The following is a 14,162-nucleotide window of genomic DNA, read 5'->3' as shown; positions in this document are numbered from 1 at the left end:
AGAACTGCCGAAATCAAGACCATTATCACATAGAAAATGTGTAAAGCATTCATAAATTCGGGGCGTTCCGAGAATCGAACTCGGGACCTCTCGCACCCAAAGCGAGAATCATACCACTAGACCAAACGCCCTCCTGATTGTTTGGCAACTTAAAATATCTATTCCAATCTTTCAAATTAATTAGGGTTTTTGGCTATAAGGGCACACAACTTAAGTTACATATAGTGTATCCATAATCAATTAGGCGACACTAAACCCTCTCTGCCGCCCTCCTCCCGTACTCCATTGTGGTAACTTCTTCTCCTTGTCATTCAAATAATTCCATTGCTTGTTTCCCAAACTTTGATATCGGCTGAAATTTACTTTTCTACGATCTTGAATTCGTTTCCCCAATTCCCCATTTTTGTTTCGCAGCGATCTGATATATCCATTGTTCTCAGGTAAGTAAATGGCGACGGTTCCAGGACAGTTGATTTGGGAGATCGTGAAGAGAAACAACTGTTTCTTGGTGAAGGAGTTCGGTCGAGGCACCGCCGGCATTCAGTTCAGTAAGGAGAGCAACAATCTCTACAATCTTAACTCTTACAAGCACTCTGGTAATCTCATCCTCCATTTTTGGTTTGCATTTGTTTCCCTAGTCCTAAAATGAAAAAAAAAACCCCAAAGATGTTAATTTTTATGTTGTTATAGGTCTTGCTAACAAGAAGACTGTAACTATTCAGCCTGGTGGGAAGGATCGATCAGTGTTGCTTGCCACCTCAAAGACTAAGAAGCAGAACAAACCTGCAAGTGTGCTTCATAAATCTGTTATGAGAAAAGAGTTTCCTAGGATGGCTAAGGCTGTTGTCAATCAGGTATTCCACGAATTTGTTTTACTATTAAATGCTCTAATGTGTAGTTTTAGCTTCTATTCAATCTATGTGCTTGACAAGGATTAGTCGGAAGTCTTTAAGTTCTTATGTTTAGCTGTAATGATAATATTCAGTAATGTCTATCTAGAAGAACCCATGCCAACCTAAGCCAGCGTTTAAATATCTGTTGAATCTTCTGTTTTGATGATCGTTGTTGGTAAAGCTACTTTTATCTTGGAACTACTCCTGTGGGCTCCATGATAACAAAAGCTGGCATTCAAATATCTGTGTAATCTTCTGTTTGGTGATCATTGTTTGGGTTTTTAAGTTACTTTTAGGTTTGAATAATTGCCTGCAACCATCCTTTTAAATTTGGTTTTATCATAGTTGCAGTGATGAGAAGCTAACATGTAAGAAGATCCCATCTTATTGAGGGGTTTTCAATGAAATATACCTGTTACGCTTGGCTTCTGAGCTTGCACCCTCAACCATTGATTGGCTTTTTTCGTAATTCTCTGTAGTCTGTTCTATCTTTGTTGTTTTGCTTGACATTCTATACTTTGTTTGTCAGATATTGGCCACTTGCTAACAATAATTACTGCTATTAACTATCAAGCGCTGTATTCCTTGTTGAATGTCTTGAATTAATCTTTTTCTTTCTTTATTGTGTTGGTTGCAAATGCTACTCGTTTCACAATTAGGGAAATTTTCTATTAGCATTCTAGTCCTAATGTCATCAATAGACTTTGAGGTTGAATCAACTCCCCCCCCCCCCCCCCCCCCCAAAAAAAAAAAAAACACGCGCACAAATTTTATGGCTAATATACCCATATCCATGGATGAAGAGTTGAGGAATATGAGCCTTTTACTGACTGCTGCTTGTTTGATGATGGTTTCAGGTTGTATATAATCACTACCGACCGGACTTGAAGAAGGCAGCCCTTGCAAGACTTAGTGCTGTCAACAGGAGCCTTAAGGTAGCCAAATCTGGGGTCAAGAAGAGGAACAGACAGGCAGTTAGGATCCGTGGCAGGAAGTGAAACATAGATAGTTGGGGAAACTGTCATGCCTGAATTGGTGATGGTTTTCTTTGGTTACAAAAGTTGCAGACAGTAGATTAATTTGTCATTTCGTGTTAATGTATTGGAAAATTTGTCACCTCTGCTAGAGATGGTTTAGCCTTGGATTTGATAATTGCATTTTTAGTTTTAAGTTATGCGCTAATGGGAATTTCAATTACATTTGTACGAGACTATTGTATGTTTATTTTGTTTTGGATTGTTGGTTGAAAAAATTATTTCAGTAACTGGATTAGCAACTTCCTTAAAGTAGCCTATTTTCATGTACAAAAGAATAAGGTTGTGATTGGCATCTTGCTATCTTTGCTAATTGCCGGATTATGGGTGGATATCTTCTGGCTAGATAAATTAGGAAAAAAAAATCCTGTCATTTTTATTAGAGGACTTGGTCTAATAAAAATAATTAAATCCTTCTAAAAAAATTATAAATAAAATTATTAAAAAATAACAATAGTGGCTTTTTGAAGTCTTAGATTGGGTCGGTATTGCTATTAATTTTTATATCACAGCTATTTTTTAAAAATACGAATATAAATAGATATATATTTTATATTTCAAAAAAAGAAAAAGAAAAAGAATGGAAGAATGAGGTCATGGTGGCCTTTAGTTTTCTACTAAGCCCATCATTTATGGGCTAAGAATAGGGTAGTAGAAGGCTCAAATAAAAATTTAAATAACCTTCGTTTCTGTCTACGTCACGTGGTGAGTACCCTTCTCTCTCTTTTCGACTTCACTTTGATTTATTATAAATAACCTAAATAATCCCCCCAATTTGTACAACATAATTTCCCGCCTCACCGTTCTTCATTTCCCGCTCTGCAAAACCCTAACTCTCCGCCAAATGGGGCAGAAGCAACAACATCCCAACGCCGATCCACTCCCCGAACCCAAGAAAAAGCGACGTGTCGGTTTTTCCAACATTGGTCAGTCCCCTCTTCTCCGATTTCATCATTTTACGTTTTTAGCTTTTCCATCCAAATTACATTTTCCTTTTTTTCCCAACTTCACTTCCCCTCACTTCGCTGTAAATTCCATTTTATTTACTTTTCAAAGAGTTGGTTTCTGATTTCGCTCATGGTTGTTTCTTATTTGTTTGGCCTTGGAGCAGATGCTGGAGTTGAGCCCAATGACTGCATTAAGATTTACTTGGGTGAGTTTCTTTTTTTTTTTTTAAATATTTTTATAACTTGTTTTAGTTTTTGTTAATTCTACTGTTATAATCTAAACTCTTTTTGGTTTTGCTATATGCTGATGGAGAAAAAAGGTTTAAAACAGAGTTGAATTTCCTGACTTCGTCAATTGAAAGCTCTAATTAACTGTGTTAATTGACGACAAAGACAATATTTTGATTTAGTCTCGACATCAATGGTATTTATGAGACTTAACTTTTCTCTTGCGTGAGTAGAGGCAGGCATAATATACAATAATTCGCTTATAACATTTTGAAAGTAGCTTTGCTGCATGACCTGTCAATATTCAAGTTGGCTTCTCAATTGATTTAAAAGAATTTGTTATATATGGCATGGGAGTAGAGGTGCTTCTTGATTGCTGTCAAATGGTTGGTTCCTGATAATATAACAAGAAGCTGTATTTGGTGAATTTTTAGTTTTGCATTTAAATTCTGCTACTTTTTGTGTGAGAACATTCTTCTGCATTACTTATTTGCTTAATTGATATTGATTTAGTTTCTAAGAAAGAGGAAGTCGGAACTTCAGATGGTTACCGTATCAGCCCTGTTGATTTGAACAGCTTTTTTGAAGAAGATGAGAAGATATACGGTTACCAAGGGTTAAAGGTAATATGCCTTCATAATTTCAACATAATGGCCTTCAAATAGTATTTTGATCTTGTGGATGATTTATGTTGATGTATTATTTCATTTTTGCCAGATAACCATCTGGATAAGCAGCATTTCTTTTCATGCGTATGCTGATATTACCTTCCAAAGTACATCTGATGTAAGTTGAAATCGGCAGCCCTGAACTACTATAAATGGTTTTAGTCTTCTTTTTATCATATATTGAGTCAGTGAAGCATTTTTTTTTGTCTTTTCATGGTATTTTAATGATTTTCACTGTTGTTTATTCAGGGGGGAAAAGGGATCACAGACCTGAAATCTGCTCTTGAGGTATACATTAGTTACCATGTTTATCCTTAACTTAAATCTCTTATATCTTGAGGCTTTTCTGATTGTCCTTTTTGTACAGAAAATTTTTGGTGAGACTCTTTTGGAGAACAAAGATGACTTCCTGCAAACCTTTTCAACTGAGAATAATTTCATTAGGTATTATGCCATGAAAATCTTGTACGCATGTAAAGATGTATTGCTCTTTTACCTTTGCAATGTTCGCATTCTATTTTCTTTTTCTTATGGTTTTGCAAATTCAATATGTATACCTTTTTCAGTTCTGTTGTTTCCAATGAAGAGAAGTTGCAAACCAAAGCCTCCAATGGCCATACAACTCATTTTAATGGCAGTTCAGAAGCAGCGTTTTCTGATCTGGAGGTAATTTTACTATCTATGCATGAAAGTAAGTGTTTGTTTTGTTGCTTAAATGTCACTGTTATAACTATCTATTCTAAGTTCCATCTCCCAACCTGAAACCTCTGGCCAAACACTTTCATTTGGTTTCTAAATTTTGCACTGGGCCTGGCAGCATTCTCTGACTCCCTGGTCTTTTGCTAGTATCTTGTTGTTAGATTCTTCTTTGTTGTTTCCCGTCTTCTTACAAGTTTCAGTCGTTTTGGCCTCATCTTTGTGAGATGCCACCTTTTGTGGGATTTTTTTACATTTCATGAAATTTTCAAGTATCCACAATAGAAAGGATTTTTTACCATTCCTTTCCAACAATCATTTCCATTTTTTATGTAGGCCCCTTTGGACAGTAAAGGGATTGTCTGTTTATGATAATTTACATGCTTAGGAGGTTAGTTGTGATGACACTGCTCCTTAACAGTTCAAACCACCATGGAAAGTCCAATGGAGTATATTGTAGGGAAAATATTTTAATAGATTTAAGGTACCTTGATGTTAGCTTGCTGGTAGTTTACATTATTTTGTAAGCAATGGTGTTGAGTTGTATATATTCAAATGTTAGCTATGATTGATTTGTTTTCTTTCTGTATTAGGTTGTTCGCCTGATGATGAGCAATTTGGCTGCTGGTCATCTTTATAGTCGCTTGGTACCTCTTGTTCTTCTTCTTGTTGATGGTAGCTGTCACTCTTCACCAAATATTAATGACAATTTGTATCTCATTTTTAATGTAGTCTAAATAATTATGTTTTCTTGATTAGGTAGCAATCCTATTGATGTAACTGATCCAAGCTGGGAGTTATATCTCTTGACTCGGAAGAAAACTGATCAGCCCGAGAACACTCAGCATATATTGCTTGGTTTTGCAGCGCTCTATCGTTTTTATCGTTACCCTGATGGTTCACGCTTGCGTCTCAGCCAGGTTAATCTCTTTCATTGTCATTATTCATGTTAGTATCTAAGGTAGACTGAATGGAACCCAAAGTATTGCCAGCGCCACTCTTCAACAACTGTTACACGTTGCTAATATTTTGTTAATTACAAATAGCATTTTAATGAAATTATTCTCCCTGTTGGCAGATTTTGGTATTGCCTCCTTACCAGCACAAGGGTTATGGCAGCTACCTTGTGGAGGTGCTGAGCAATGTTGCAATATCTGAAAATGTCTATGACTTGACAGTTGAAGAGCCTCAAGAGTACTTCCAACATGTGCGCACCAGTTTTGATGTAAAACGACTGCTAGCTTTTGAACCAGCCCAGAGTGCTGTTAAATCAGCTGTCTTGCATCTTAAGCAAGGGAAATTGTCAAAAAAAACCCAGGTTCCTAGATTCTTGCCATCCACTGATGTCGTTGACGAAGTCAGGAAAACTTTGAAAATTAACAAGAAACAGTTTCTTCAGTGCTGGGAGATTTTGATATATCTTGGCCTTGATCCTATAGAGAAGCATATGGAAGACTATGTAACAATAATTTGCAATAGGGTGAAGGCTGATATACTAGGTAAAGATTCTGAGACAGCAGGAAAGGAAGTAATTGAGGTCCCAAGTGTTCATGACGAGGAGACGTCATTTGCCATGTTCAGGTTGCAGAACAGCAAGGCTGGGGGTATTCAAATGGATGAAGATCAGACAAAAACCCAAGAACAGCAGCTGCAGCAGTTGGTCGATGAGAGAATCAAGGAGGTGAAGTTAATTGCACAAAAGGTGTCTCACAAACATGTATGAAGGGTACCACTTTCTTGGCATGATGCATTGACCTGGTTATAAGCATATTACTGATAATTTCTAGTGAAGCTAGCACTGTTGTAGGATTAGTAAATTTGAGGCTTGTTCTGTAAAATTTTTGAGCACTACTTTAATTGGAGCTTATCTTAGAATATTAGCAGACGATATAGCCAATGTGATAACTTTTTAACACATGTTAATTCCAGTATTCCCTTGAATGTTGAATGCTTGCTAGCTGATTTTTTTTTCCCCATTTTGCATTATGAATATTGACGGCTTGTCTGGTTGTTGATATATTATAGCAGCTGATAAACCCCCACCCCCAAAAAAAAAAAAACAAGAGTTTACCCTAACCATTTATTCTTATTGAATAAGAGAAAATAAAAAGCTATATTCTGTGCGGTGCTATTAGTATGCACTTGGCTATAGTTTTAAACACAATGGTGGAGAAGGAAACTCCAGCAGGATTCAAAATGTGCAATGATTGATAGCCAGTGGTGCGAGAAAAGGGTGGCCCTTGGTATGGAAATGGCACATTTAACAAATTTTACGTTCTTTGGTACGTAATTTGTGACCTTTTTGCATCACTACTGACCTGTGGTAAGGAAGGTGAATATATTTTATTATTATATTTTAAATAACCACTTTCTTAATTTTTATTTAAATCTATATTTGCAAACATCAAAATAATATTGAATATAAAATTTATTTTAATAATTTCTTTTAAGAGAAAAATGAACTAAAACACATACTAAGGGTGTGTTTAGTTTACAAAAAAAGTTTTAATTTAATTTTTAAATTGTGTTTGATAACTCTAATCAATTTACTTAATTCAAAATTTTTAACAAAATAATTTGAATAGAATAAGTAGATAAATAGCTACTTATTATTTAAATTTTAAAAAAAATTAATTTTATTTTTAAAACATATATTCACAATAAATTATCTCTTTACATTTGTTAAAAACATGAAATGTTCAAATTATTCCATTTAATTTTATTCAAAATTATGTAAAATAATATAAAATATTATATTAATAAGATTAAAATCATGAAATAATTAGTTTTCAATAATTAATATTTATTATTATCTCTTTTAAAATATATTATTATCAAACGATATAATTATATTTAACACTAATTTTACAAACAAATCAACTAACTTTATAATATGAATTTAGCACTTATAAAATTATATGCTATACTTCAATTTTCAATACTTAATTTTTTAATTTACTAAACGACACTTAACTTATATTTCTTGATTGAATTTGGGTTCTTAGCTTATCTTACACCAACTCAATTACAAGAAAGCATAATAATTTATTTAACCCTTCAACTTTACAAAAAAAAAGAAGTTATTTTAGCTCTTCATTAAAATTTCATATTTTTAGCTCTTAAACTTGTGTTTTTTTGTCAAATCACTCTAAAATGGATGAAAAATTAACATTTTTAATTTTGTAGACATGGGTGACACGTCAACATTTAATTAATTTTAAAATTTAAAATTTAAAATATATAAAAATTATTTTTAAAATCATTAAAATTATTTAAAAGTACAAAAATATTTTTAAAATTATAAAATTAATTAAATGTTGACATGTCATCCATGTGACAATCCAAGTGTATGTAATGTCGGTAAAAATTAATTAAAAAATTAAATAATTATTAAAAACAAAGAATCATTCCATTTTTTCTCATATATATACCTATATATAATGTAACTAGTTTTTCTACCATGATGCACAAATTTATTATGTATATAAATTATTTAAAATATAATATATTTGTAATATTTTGAATATATTTAATACATAAATATTGTGGAAAATTTTACTAAGATATAAATAGTATTAAAATATATTTTTAAAAATATTATATTTATGTATTAAAATATATTAAACTATTTCTTTAAAAAATATTATAAAAATTATACCGTTTGAAAAATAGCATGTTTAGAAATTAAATCATAAAATTAAATAATAATCATTGTAGAATTAATTTATGTTAATGTTGTTCCACTTTTTTATAATTTAATATAAATGAATCATTATATCATAGTCTTTAGGATATATATTGTCACACCCGGTTTTTCACTACGTCCGGTAATTAAGAAATAATTGAGGGGTTGAATTGAAATAAACTATAAGTTGACGGTCTCTACTGGAAAGCCAAGATGAGATAGTAATTGAAATTGGACAAGGTTGAAATCTGGTTCTGGTTCGGTTGGATTAGAACTAGCAGTTTCTTTAGTAAGAGACAAAATGATTATGGATGAATGGTTATCATAAGGTGAAAGACCAAGCTTGAAGGGCTATAAATAGTTGTTAAATGACTTCTCGGGGAGGATTCAACTCCATTCTGTTTCATTTTCCTCTCTTCTTCATCTTCTTCCTTGGTTGTTTCGAAGAATAGATGGTTATAGGAAGCTCTGCATCGAGTGGTGATCATGAGGTTTGAATCGAAAAAGTAGAAAATCCAGTAAGTTGGTAAGATTTTTAGTCCCTCTGTAACAATTAAATTGAGAAAACCAAGATAAGGATTTCTAGAAAACCTTTCAAGGGGTTTTGCATGATTCTAGAAAATCAAGTTTTAAGTTGTGAATACTGAGTTTAATTTGTGATTTTTGGTTATCATGCTTAGCTGCTAGGAGAATGAAAGTTCTGGCGTTTGGAAAAGCTAAGTCGATATGGCAAAAAAGAATTAGGTGAGTTTTATACCCCATTTTTGGGATATTGTTTGAATAGCATGAATTTGAGTAGAATGGTTGAGGTGATGCATGTATAAGTTGGCATGTTCCATGTTACTATGCTTATGTGATCTCATACCTGTGTGTGTCTATTCCAAATTGTGAAACATTGTGGGAAACATTGACAGGTTAGACGAAGTTAGGATTGAGAAATGGGTGGTTCTGTTAGATATCGCCATATGGTGTTGCTGGGTGTACCCGTTATGTGCGAAGCTCCGGCCTTGTCTTTATCATGATTTGTTAAGGCTCCACTAATGTTTTCAACTTTGCACAAAAATATACATATTACTAAGTATTCAAAAATAATATAGCTTACTCCTTTTATGTTCATACAACGGCTCTCAACTCACACATACTTATTCGACTTATTTTGTACAATTTATTTCGCTTAATTTCTTTTTTTAACTTAATTAAATCCTTAATTTCTACCTCCTAACCCCCTAACTTGTGCCTAATTATAGATCTAGATCTCTAACTTTGCTCAATTTCTTTAATTAATATTTTTTTCGAAAAAACATTGTCCATCCTCATTCTCAAAAGACAACCATTTAATTCATGCAATTACTTAAAGATTTTGATAAATTGAATTTGTAAACCTCTTAATCTCGTCAAATATGCTACAAATCATTTTAAAAACATCTTTTAGCTCTTTATTATGAGATTCACCATTTTTATGCAAAAGATAGCTTTATAACCATAGATCTTTAACTTTCTTGCTTTAAAAGACTTGTACATGCTAGTGACAAGACCTGTATAGAAAAATTTAGGATGAATAAAGTTACATTTTTAAACTATGTGAGATGTTACAAACTTTAGGAGGATTGAAGTCGTCAAGGAACATGCTTGTTGATGAGCAAGTGACAATGTTATTACATATTATTGCTTATCATCTAAAAAATTGAGTTATCAAACATCACTTTAATACTGAGTTTAATTTGTGATTTTTGGTTATCATGCTTAGTTCCCAGGAGAATGAAAGTTCAAGCGTTTGGAAAAGCTAAGTCGATATGGTGAAAAAGAATTAGGTGAGTTTTATACCCCATTTTTGGGATATTGTTTGAATAGGATGCATTTGAGTAGAATGGTTGAGGTGATGCACGTATAAGTTGGCGTGTTCCATGTTACTATGCTTATGTGATCTCATACTTGTGTATGTCTATTCCAAATTATGAAACATGGTGGGAAATATCGACAGGTTAGACGAAGTTAGGATTTCGAAATGGGTGATTCTATTAGATATCGCCATATGGTGTTGTTGAGTGCACTTGTTATGTGCGAAGCTTTGGCCTTGTGGAAGGGACACTACGGTGTTCGAGCATCAAGGTATCGGACGAAAAATGGAGGAATGGGCAGAGGAATAGGGAAAAAGGAAAATTGGAATTCCATTTTGATTTCTCCATCCAGGATTGTTGGGAGTAAACTGAGATGTGCGAAGCTTCGGGCCTTGCAGAGGGGACACTTTGGTGTTTGAACATCTAGGTGGATACCTGATAAGACGATATTGATAGCTATTAGGTTATTTAGAGCAACACCGTGATGGCGGTCGATAGGCTCTATGGGGCAGCATCGCGACGACGATAAGGTGTAAGACCATGACTCGGTTATAACAACCAATATAGTTCGTCAGGACACTAAACACGAGTAGTCCACCAAGACACTAAATACAGGGTAGTCCACTGGGACAATCAACACGGGTGGTCAACTAGAATGGAAATCGTGGGAGAAACTTTACGAATAAGAAAAAAATAGATTTAAAAGGAAAGTGGAAGTATGAGGCAAAATAGTTGGGCAGCGGGTAGAAGGAATCAGCCAATGAATGGGTAACAAACTGAAAAAGCCTGTTAGATTAGTAGTTGTGAAAGCTAGTAGGGCATATGTGTGGTAACCCAACAAGAAATAGTCACGGGAGTTGAAGCACTAGTGGTGCCTGGTAACAGGCTAATGAAAGAAGGTTTGAATGAGGATTGTAGTTAAGGATCTGCCGTTTAGAACCGCTAGAGTGTGCCCAAGGAAACCCTATAAGCTAGATGTGACACAAAATACTCGAGTTGGTCTACAAAAAAAAAAGGGGTTGGTTAAAACCCATTGACAAAGAATGATACACCGGGTGAAAAATATGTCTGTCAAGAATATTCCTCTTCAAAGGGAAAACCATTAAGAAAGTACCAGCCAGAAGGATAGTTTCATAGGGAACCAACATACAAGAAAAATCGTGAACACAGATGATCACTCCGACGATAGTCTGTTGGGTACTGAATGACAAACTGGTCCACAGCAAACGGACATAACACACTCATGAGCATGGTATCTTTAGTTTTCCAGAGTGAAACTTAGTGGAACTTAGTTTGTCAGAGTGACGGGAACCTCATTAGTTATCCCAACGGAGGGAATGTCAACAAGGCCTTCAAAATTATGGTAAGGAGGGGGAAATCCACCATTGACTAAACAAATTGGGAAATTTCGTCAATGGGCATGGTCCTTTCTCATAGGCCTTATGAATAGGTAGGCCTTATGAGTAGGATAACTGTGTATCCGCTAGGACTATGGCACTTACGATCCAGAACAAAACATAAAGGAGTATTCCTAACAAGGTGTGCAGGGTAAAGTGAAAACCGGCCAAAATAACAAGGCATTTAAAAACTACCAGAACTCTGTCGTCGGGACATAGGTTCGACCAGGAACTTAAGGTATTAGTGGTCAAATCGCCATTAAAGTGGAGGAAAGTGTATGAGAGTTTGCCAGTCTAGATTGGGCGCTAAAGTCTGGGTAAAAATAGGGAGTTAAAGTATTTTATTTTCCTTTAAAATTTTACCCCATTAAAGAAGGGGTGAGATATGAAATTTGGTAGCGAAGAATCTCACTAAGTTCATTGAACTTACCAAGATGTTGGCCTGTGTTTTGCAGGATTTGCGAAATAAAGGATTTGGGGAGGAACCAAGCCAGACCGTATTGGATCGTGGAAGTCCATAGTAAGGTGTAACGCACATAGGAAATGGGGATACCTTTAGAAACTTCGCCATGGGGGCGATTATATTGTATCTTTGTAGTTCTCTTAGAGTCTGAAATTTGGACAATGAACTTTTATTTAAAACATTTATCTCTGTTGTAAGTTAATTTTTATAAATAGGTAATACAATCTAACTTTAAAATAATGAATTCCAATCATGTACAAGAATCCAGTTCGGTTGCGACGCTCCATGCCCGGATTCAGCCAACAGGTTGGGTAAGGGTGTTACATATGTTGTACGTGAATAGTTTTTTAAAAAATAAACATGTAAAATATTAATAAATAACAATTATATTACAAACAAATTTGTGTGTTAAAAAATAAATTAAAGTAAAGAAGTTATAGAAATTAAAACCAAAATGGTAAGGATTAAAAAATAGAATTGAACTTTATTAAATAAAATAAATTAAGAGCTTAAATTAAAATTAAAAGAAAAGAATAATTGATATGAGTTAAAATTTAAATAAATCAAGTAGTATTTTAAAATAAATTTAAAAAATACTTAAATATAAGTCTAAAAGTGGTAATAATAGAAATTATATGGTTAATGTTTTTTCATGAAAAACACCCAAATTATTAATCAACAGATTATAAATTTATAATATGATAGGAAAAACTAAAGTCTCGGTGTTAAAAAGTTTCCTAAAATGTATTTGTAGTTTTCTTATTCATGTATGTATGTTGTTTTTCTGTAATACTATTTTTAAAATTTTCTCCTAATTTTTATAAATAATTTTATTTATATATATAAAAAGAATTTGAAATATAACAATCATAATTTTAAAATATATAACAAAATGATCAGATTTTAATTTTAGTCCCTAGGTTATACTCAAATTTAAAATATATAATAATAGTCAAATTTCAAATTTGATCCTTGTGCTAACATTTTGATATAATTTGGTACCTCAATTTTTAAAGTACCATCGATTAGTCCAAATACTTTATTTTGATTAAAATATTGATACAACTTTCAAGAGTTGTTAACATTAATAAAATTATTTGTTAAATTCAAGTCCACTGTAATGACATCTTTTGTGACCTCAATATTTTTGACTCAAAAATAATTAATAATTAATCTAATGCAAAACCTGAAAACATCCATACTAGTGCAGCTTTTCTTATAGGAAACAATTTTCTTTTTGTTGGATGGTCCACAATGTTTTAGGAAAAATCACATACTTATTTGCTAAATTAATCTAAAATAAATAAACAATTATATCCTTGTTATTAACTTATTTTATTTTAACTACAAAATAAAAAAATATAATTATTTTAAAATCATACTCAAGTATTATAAAAATAAAGGTTATTAATTTGGTACATTAGCAAAGAAAAATTTTAACTTCACAAGACATGAGTCTTTAAGTTAAATTCACAACCCCGCTGGTAGAGTTAAAATTTTTCAGTGTATATGTACAAAATAATAATCCTAAAAATAATTATAACTAAATTATATTTAATTTAATTATATATTAGATTATTATTTTAAATTAACAACCATTATTTAGAATATTTTAATGAAAATTAAAATAAAATATAAAAGCATATAAATAAAGAAAAAAACATCTGAATGTTAATCTTTAATTAAATTTAAAATATTTAACATGTATGCATATAAAAATATATATTAAAAAGAAAAAAAATATTATCATTCATAGCATTTTAGATTTTGGATATCATTATATTAAAAACTGTAGATAAGCAAATGATTTAGTATAAAAAATAGGATTTTATTACGTATCCAACGACCTAAACTCTACATATTCATAGTCATAAACAGATTAAACAGATGGGGGAGGTGCGGTGGCGTTGATGGCCATTTTCATTCCGGCGGCACAAAGATCGGCAACGGTGTCGATGAAATAATTAGCTCCGAAGGCAAGTTGAATTTTATCGTTCCCGGAGTGAAACACTTTGGCTCCGTCATTAAGGCTGCATGAATCATGCCCGGTTTGATTTACCACCGCTACATCGAACTGCTGACCATCATATGTGAAAACTGTTTCAAAAAAACAATGTAAATCAAATAATATGAAGAAACATAACTCATAGAGAAAACTGTATGCGTACCCAGAAAATCACCGGCATGGAAGGTTTTTCCTTTAGTCCAACCTTCCATGTCAAGGCCCGAGTCCCAGCCATCTTCGTCTCCAACCATATAAGTAGTTGGCTTTGAATGAATGGCCCCAAATTGTAACACCATCAAAATTACCAT

At 32.9% G+C, this 14,162-nt stretch overlaps 3 protein-coding genes and 2 non-coding genes across 6 annotated transcripts; 3 read left to right on the top strand and 2 right to left on the bottom strand.

Moving 5' to 3' along the window:
- Positions 1-59: 59 nt before the first annotated feature.
- On the bottom strand, positions 60-131 carry TRNAP-UGG (transfer RNA proline (anticodon UGG)). Its single transcript has one exon. It is a non-coding gene; the product is annotated as a tRNA-Pro (tRNA).
- A 13-nt stretch (positions 132-144) lies between these two features.
- LOC105772970 (60S ribosomal protein L28-2) lies at positions 145-2,157 on the top strand. Of its 2 annotated transcripts, none has more exons than XM_012594507.2 (4): positions 145-290; positions 441-596; positions 691-854; positions 1,751-2,157. In XM_012594507.2, the coding sequence occupies exons 2-4, from the start codon at positions 449-451 to the stop codon at positions 1,889-1,891; spliced, it is 453 nt and encodes a 150-aa protein (XP_012449961.1). In that variant the 5' UTR covers positions 145-290; positions 441-448; the 3' UTR covers positions 1,892-2,157. The 2 variants fall into 2 exon arrangements, with proteins under 2 accessions (XP_012449961.1, XP_012449962.1); XM_012594508.2 differs by having other exon boundaries at positions 189-290; positions 415-596.
- On the top strand, positions 1,238-1,330 carry LOC128042195 (small nucleolar RNA R24). Its single transcript, XR_008197400.1, has one exon. It is a non-coding gene; the product is annotated as a small nucleolar RNA R24 (small nucleolar RNA).
- A 532-nt stretch (positions 2,158-2,689) lies between the features above and the next one.
- On the top strand, positions 2,690-6,414 carry LOC105772968 (histone acetyltransferase type B catalytic subunit). Its single transcript, XM_012594506.2, has 10 exons — positions 2,690-2,853; positions 3,039-3,080; positions 3,616-3,725; positions 3,820-3,888; positions 4,020-4,058; positions 4,138-4,214; positions 4,337-4,436; positions 5,060-5,141; positions 5,226-5,386; positions 5,545-6,414. The coding sequence occupies exons 1-10, from the start codon at positions 2,772-2,774 to the stop codon at positions 6,187-6,189; spliced, it is 1,407 nt and encodes a 468-aa protein (XP_012449960.1). The 5' UTR covers positions 2,690-2,771; the 3' UTR covers positions 6,190-6,414.
- A 7,281-nt stretch (positions 6,415-13,695) lies between these two features.
- Positions 13,696-14,162, bottom strand: LOC105772280 (basic blue protein). Its single transcript, XM_012593581.2, has 2 exons — positions 14,018-14,162; positions 13,696-13,946 (listed from the first exon to the last, which is right to left on the bottom strand). Exons 1-2 carry the CDS (start codon positions 14,160-14,162, stop codon positions 13,729-13,731), a joined length of 363 nt encoding a protein of 120 aa, XP_012449035.2. The 3' UTR covers positions 13,696-13,728.

Source organism: Gossypium raimondii, chromosome 6 (genome assembly GCF_025698545.1).
Source record: "Gossypium raimondii isolate GPD5lz chromosome 6, ASM2569854v1, whole genome shotgun sequence".
Classification (NCBI taxonomy): domain Eukaryota; kingdom Viridiplantae; phylum Streptophyta; class Magnoliopsida; order Malvales; family Malvaceae; genus Gossypium; species Gossypium raimondii.
This window is presented reverse-complemented; position numbering and strand designations above follow the sequence as displayed.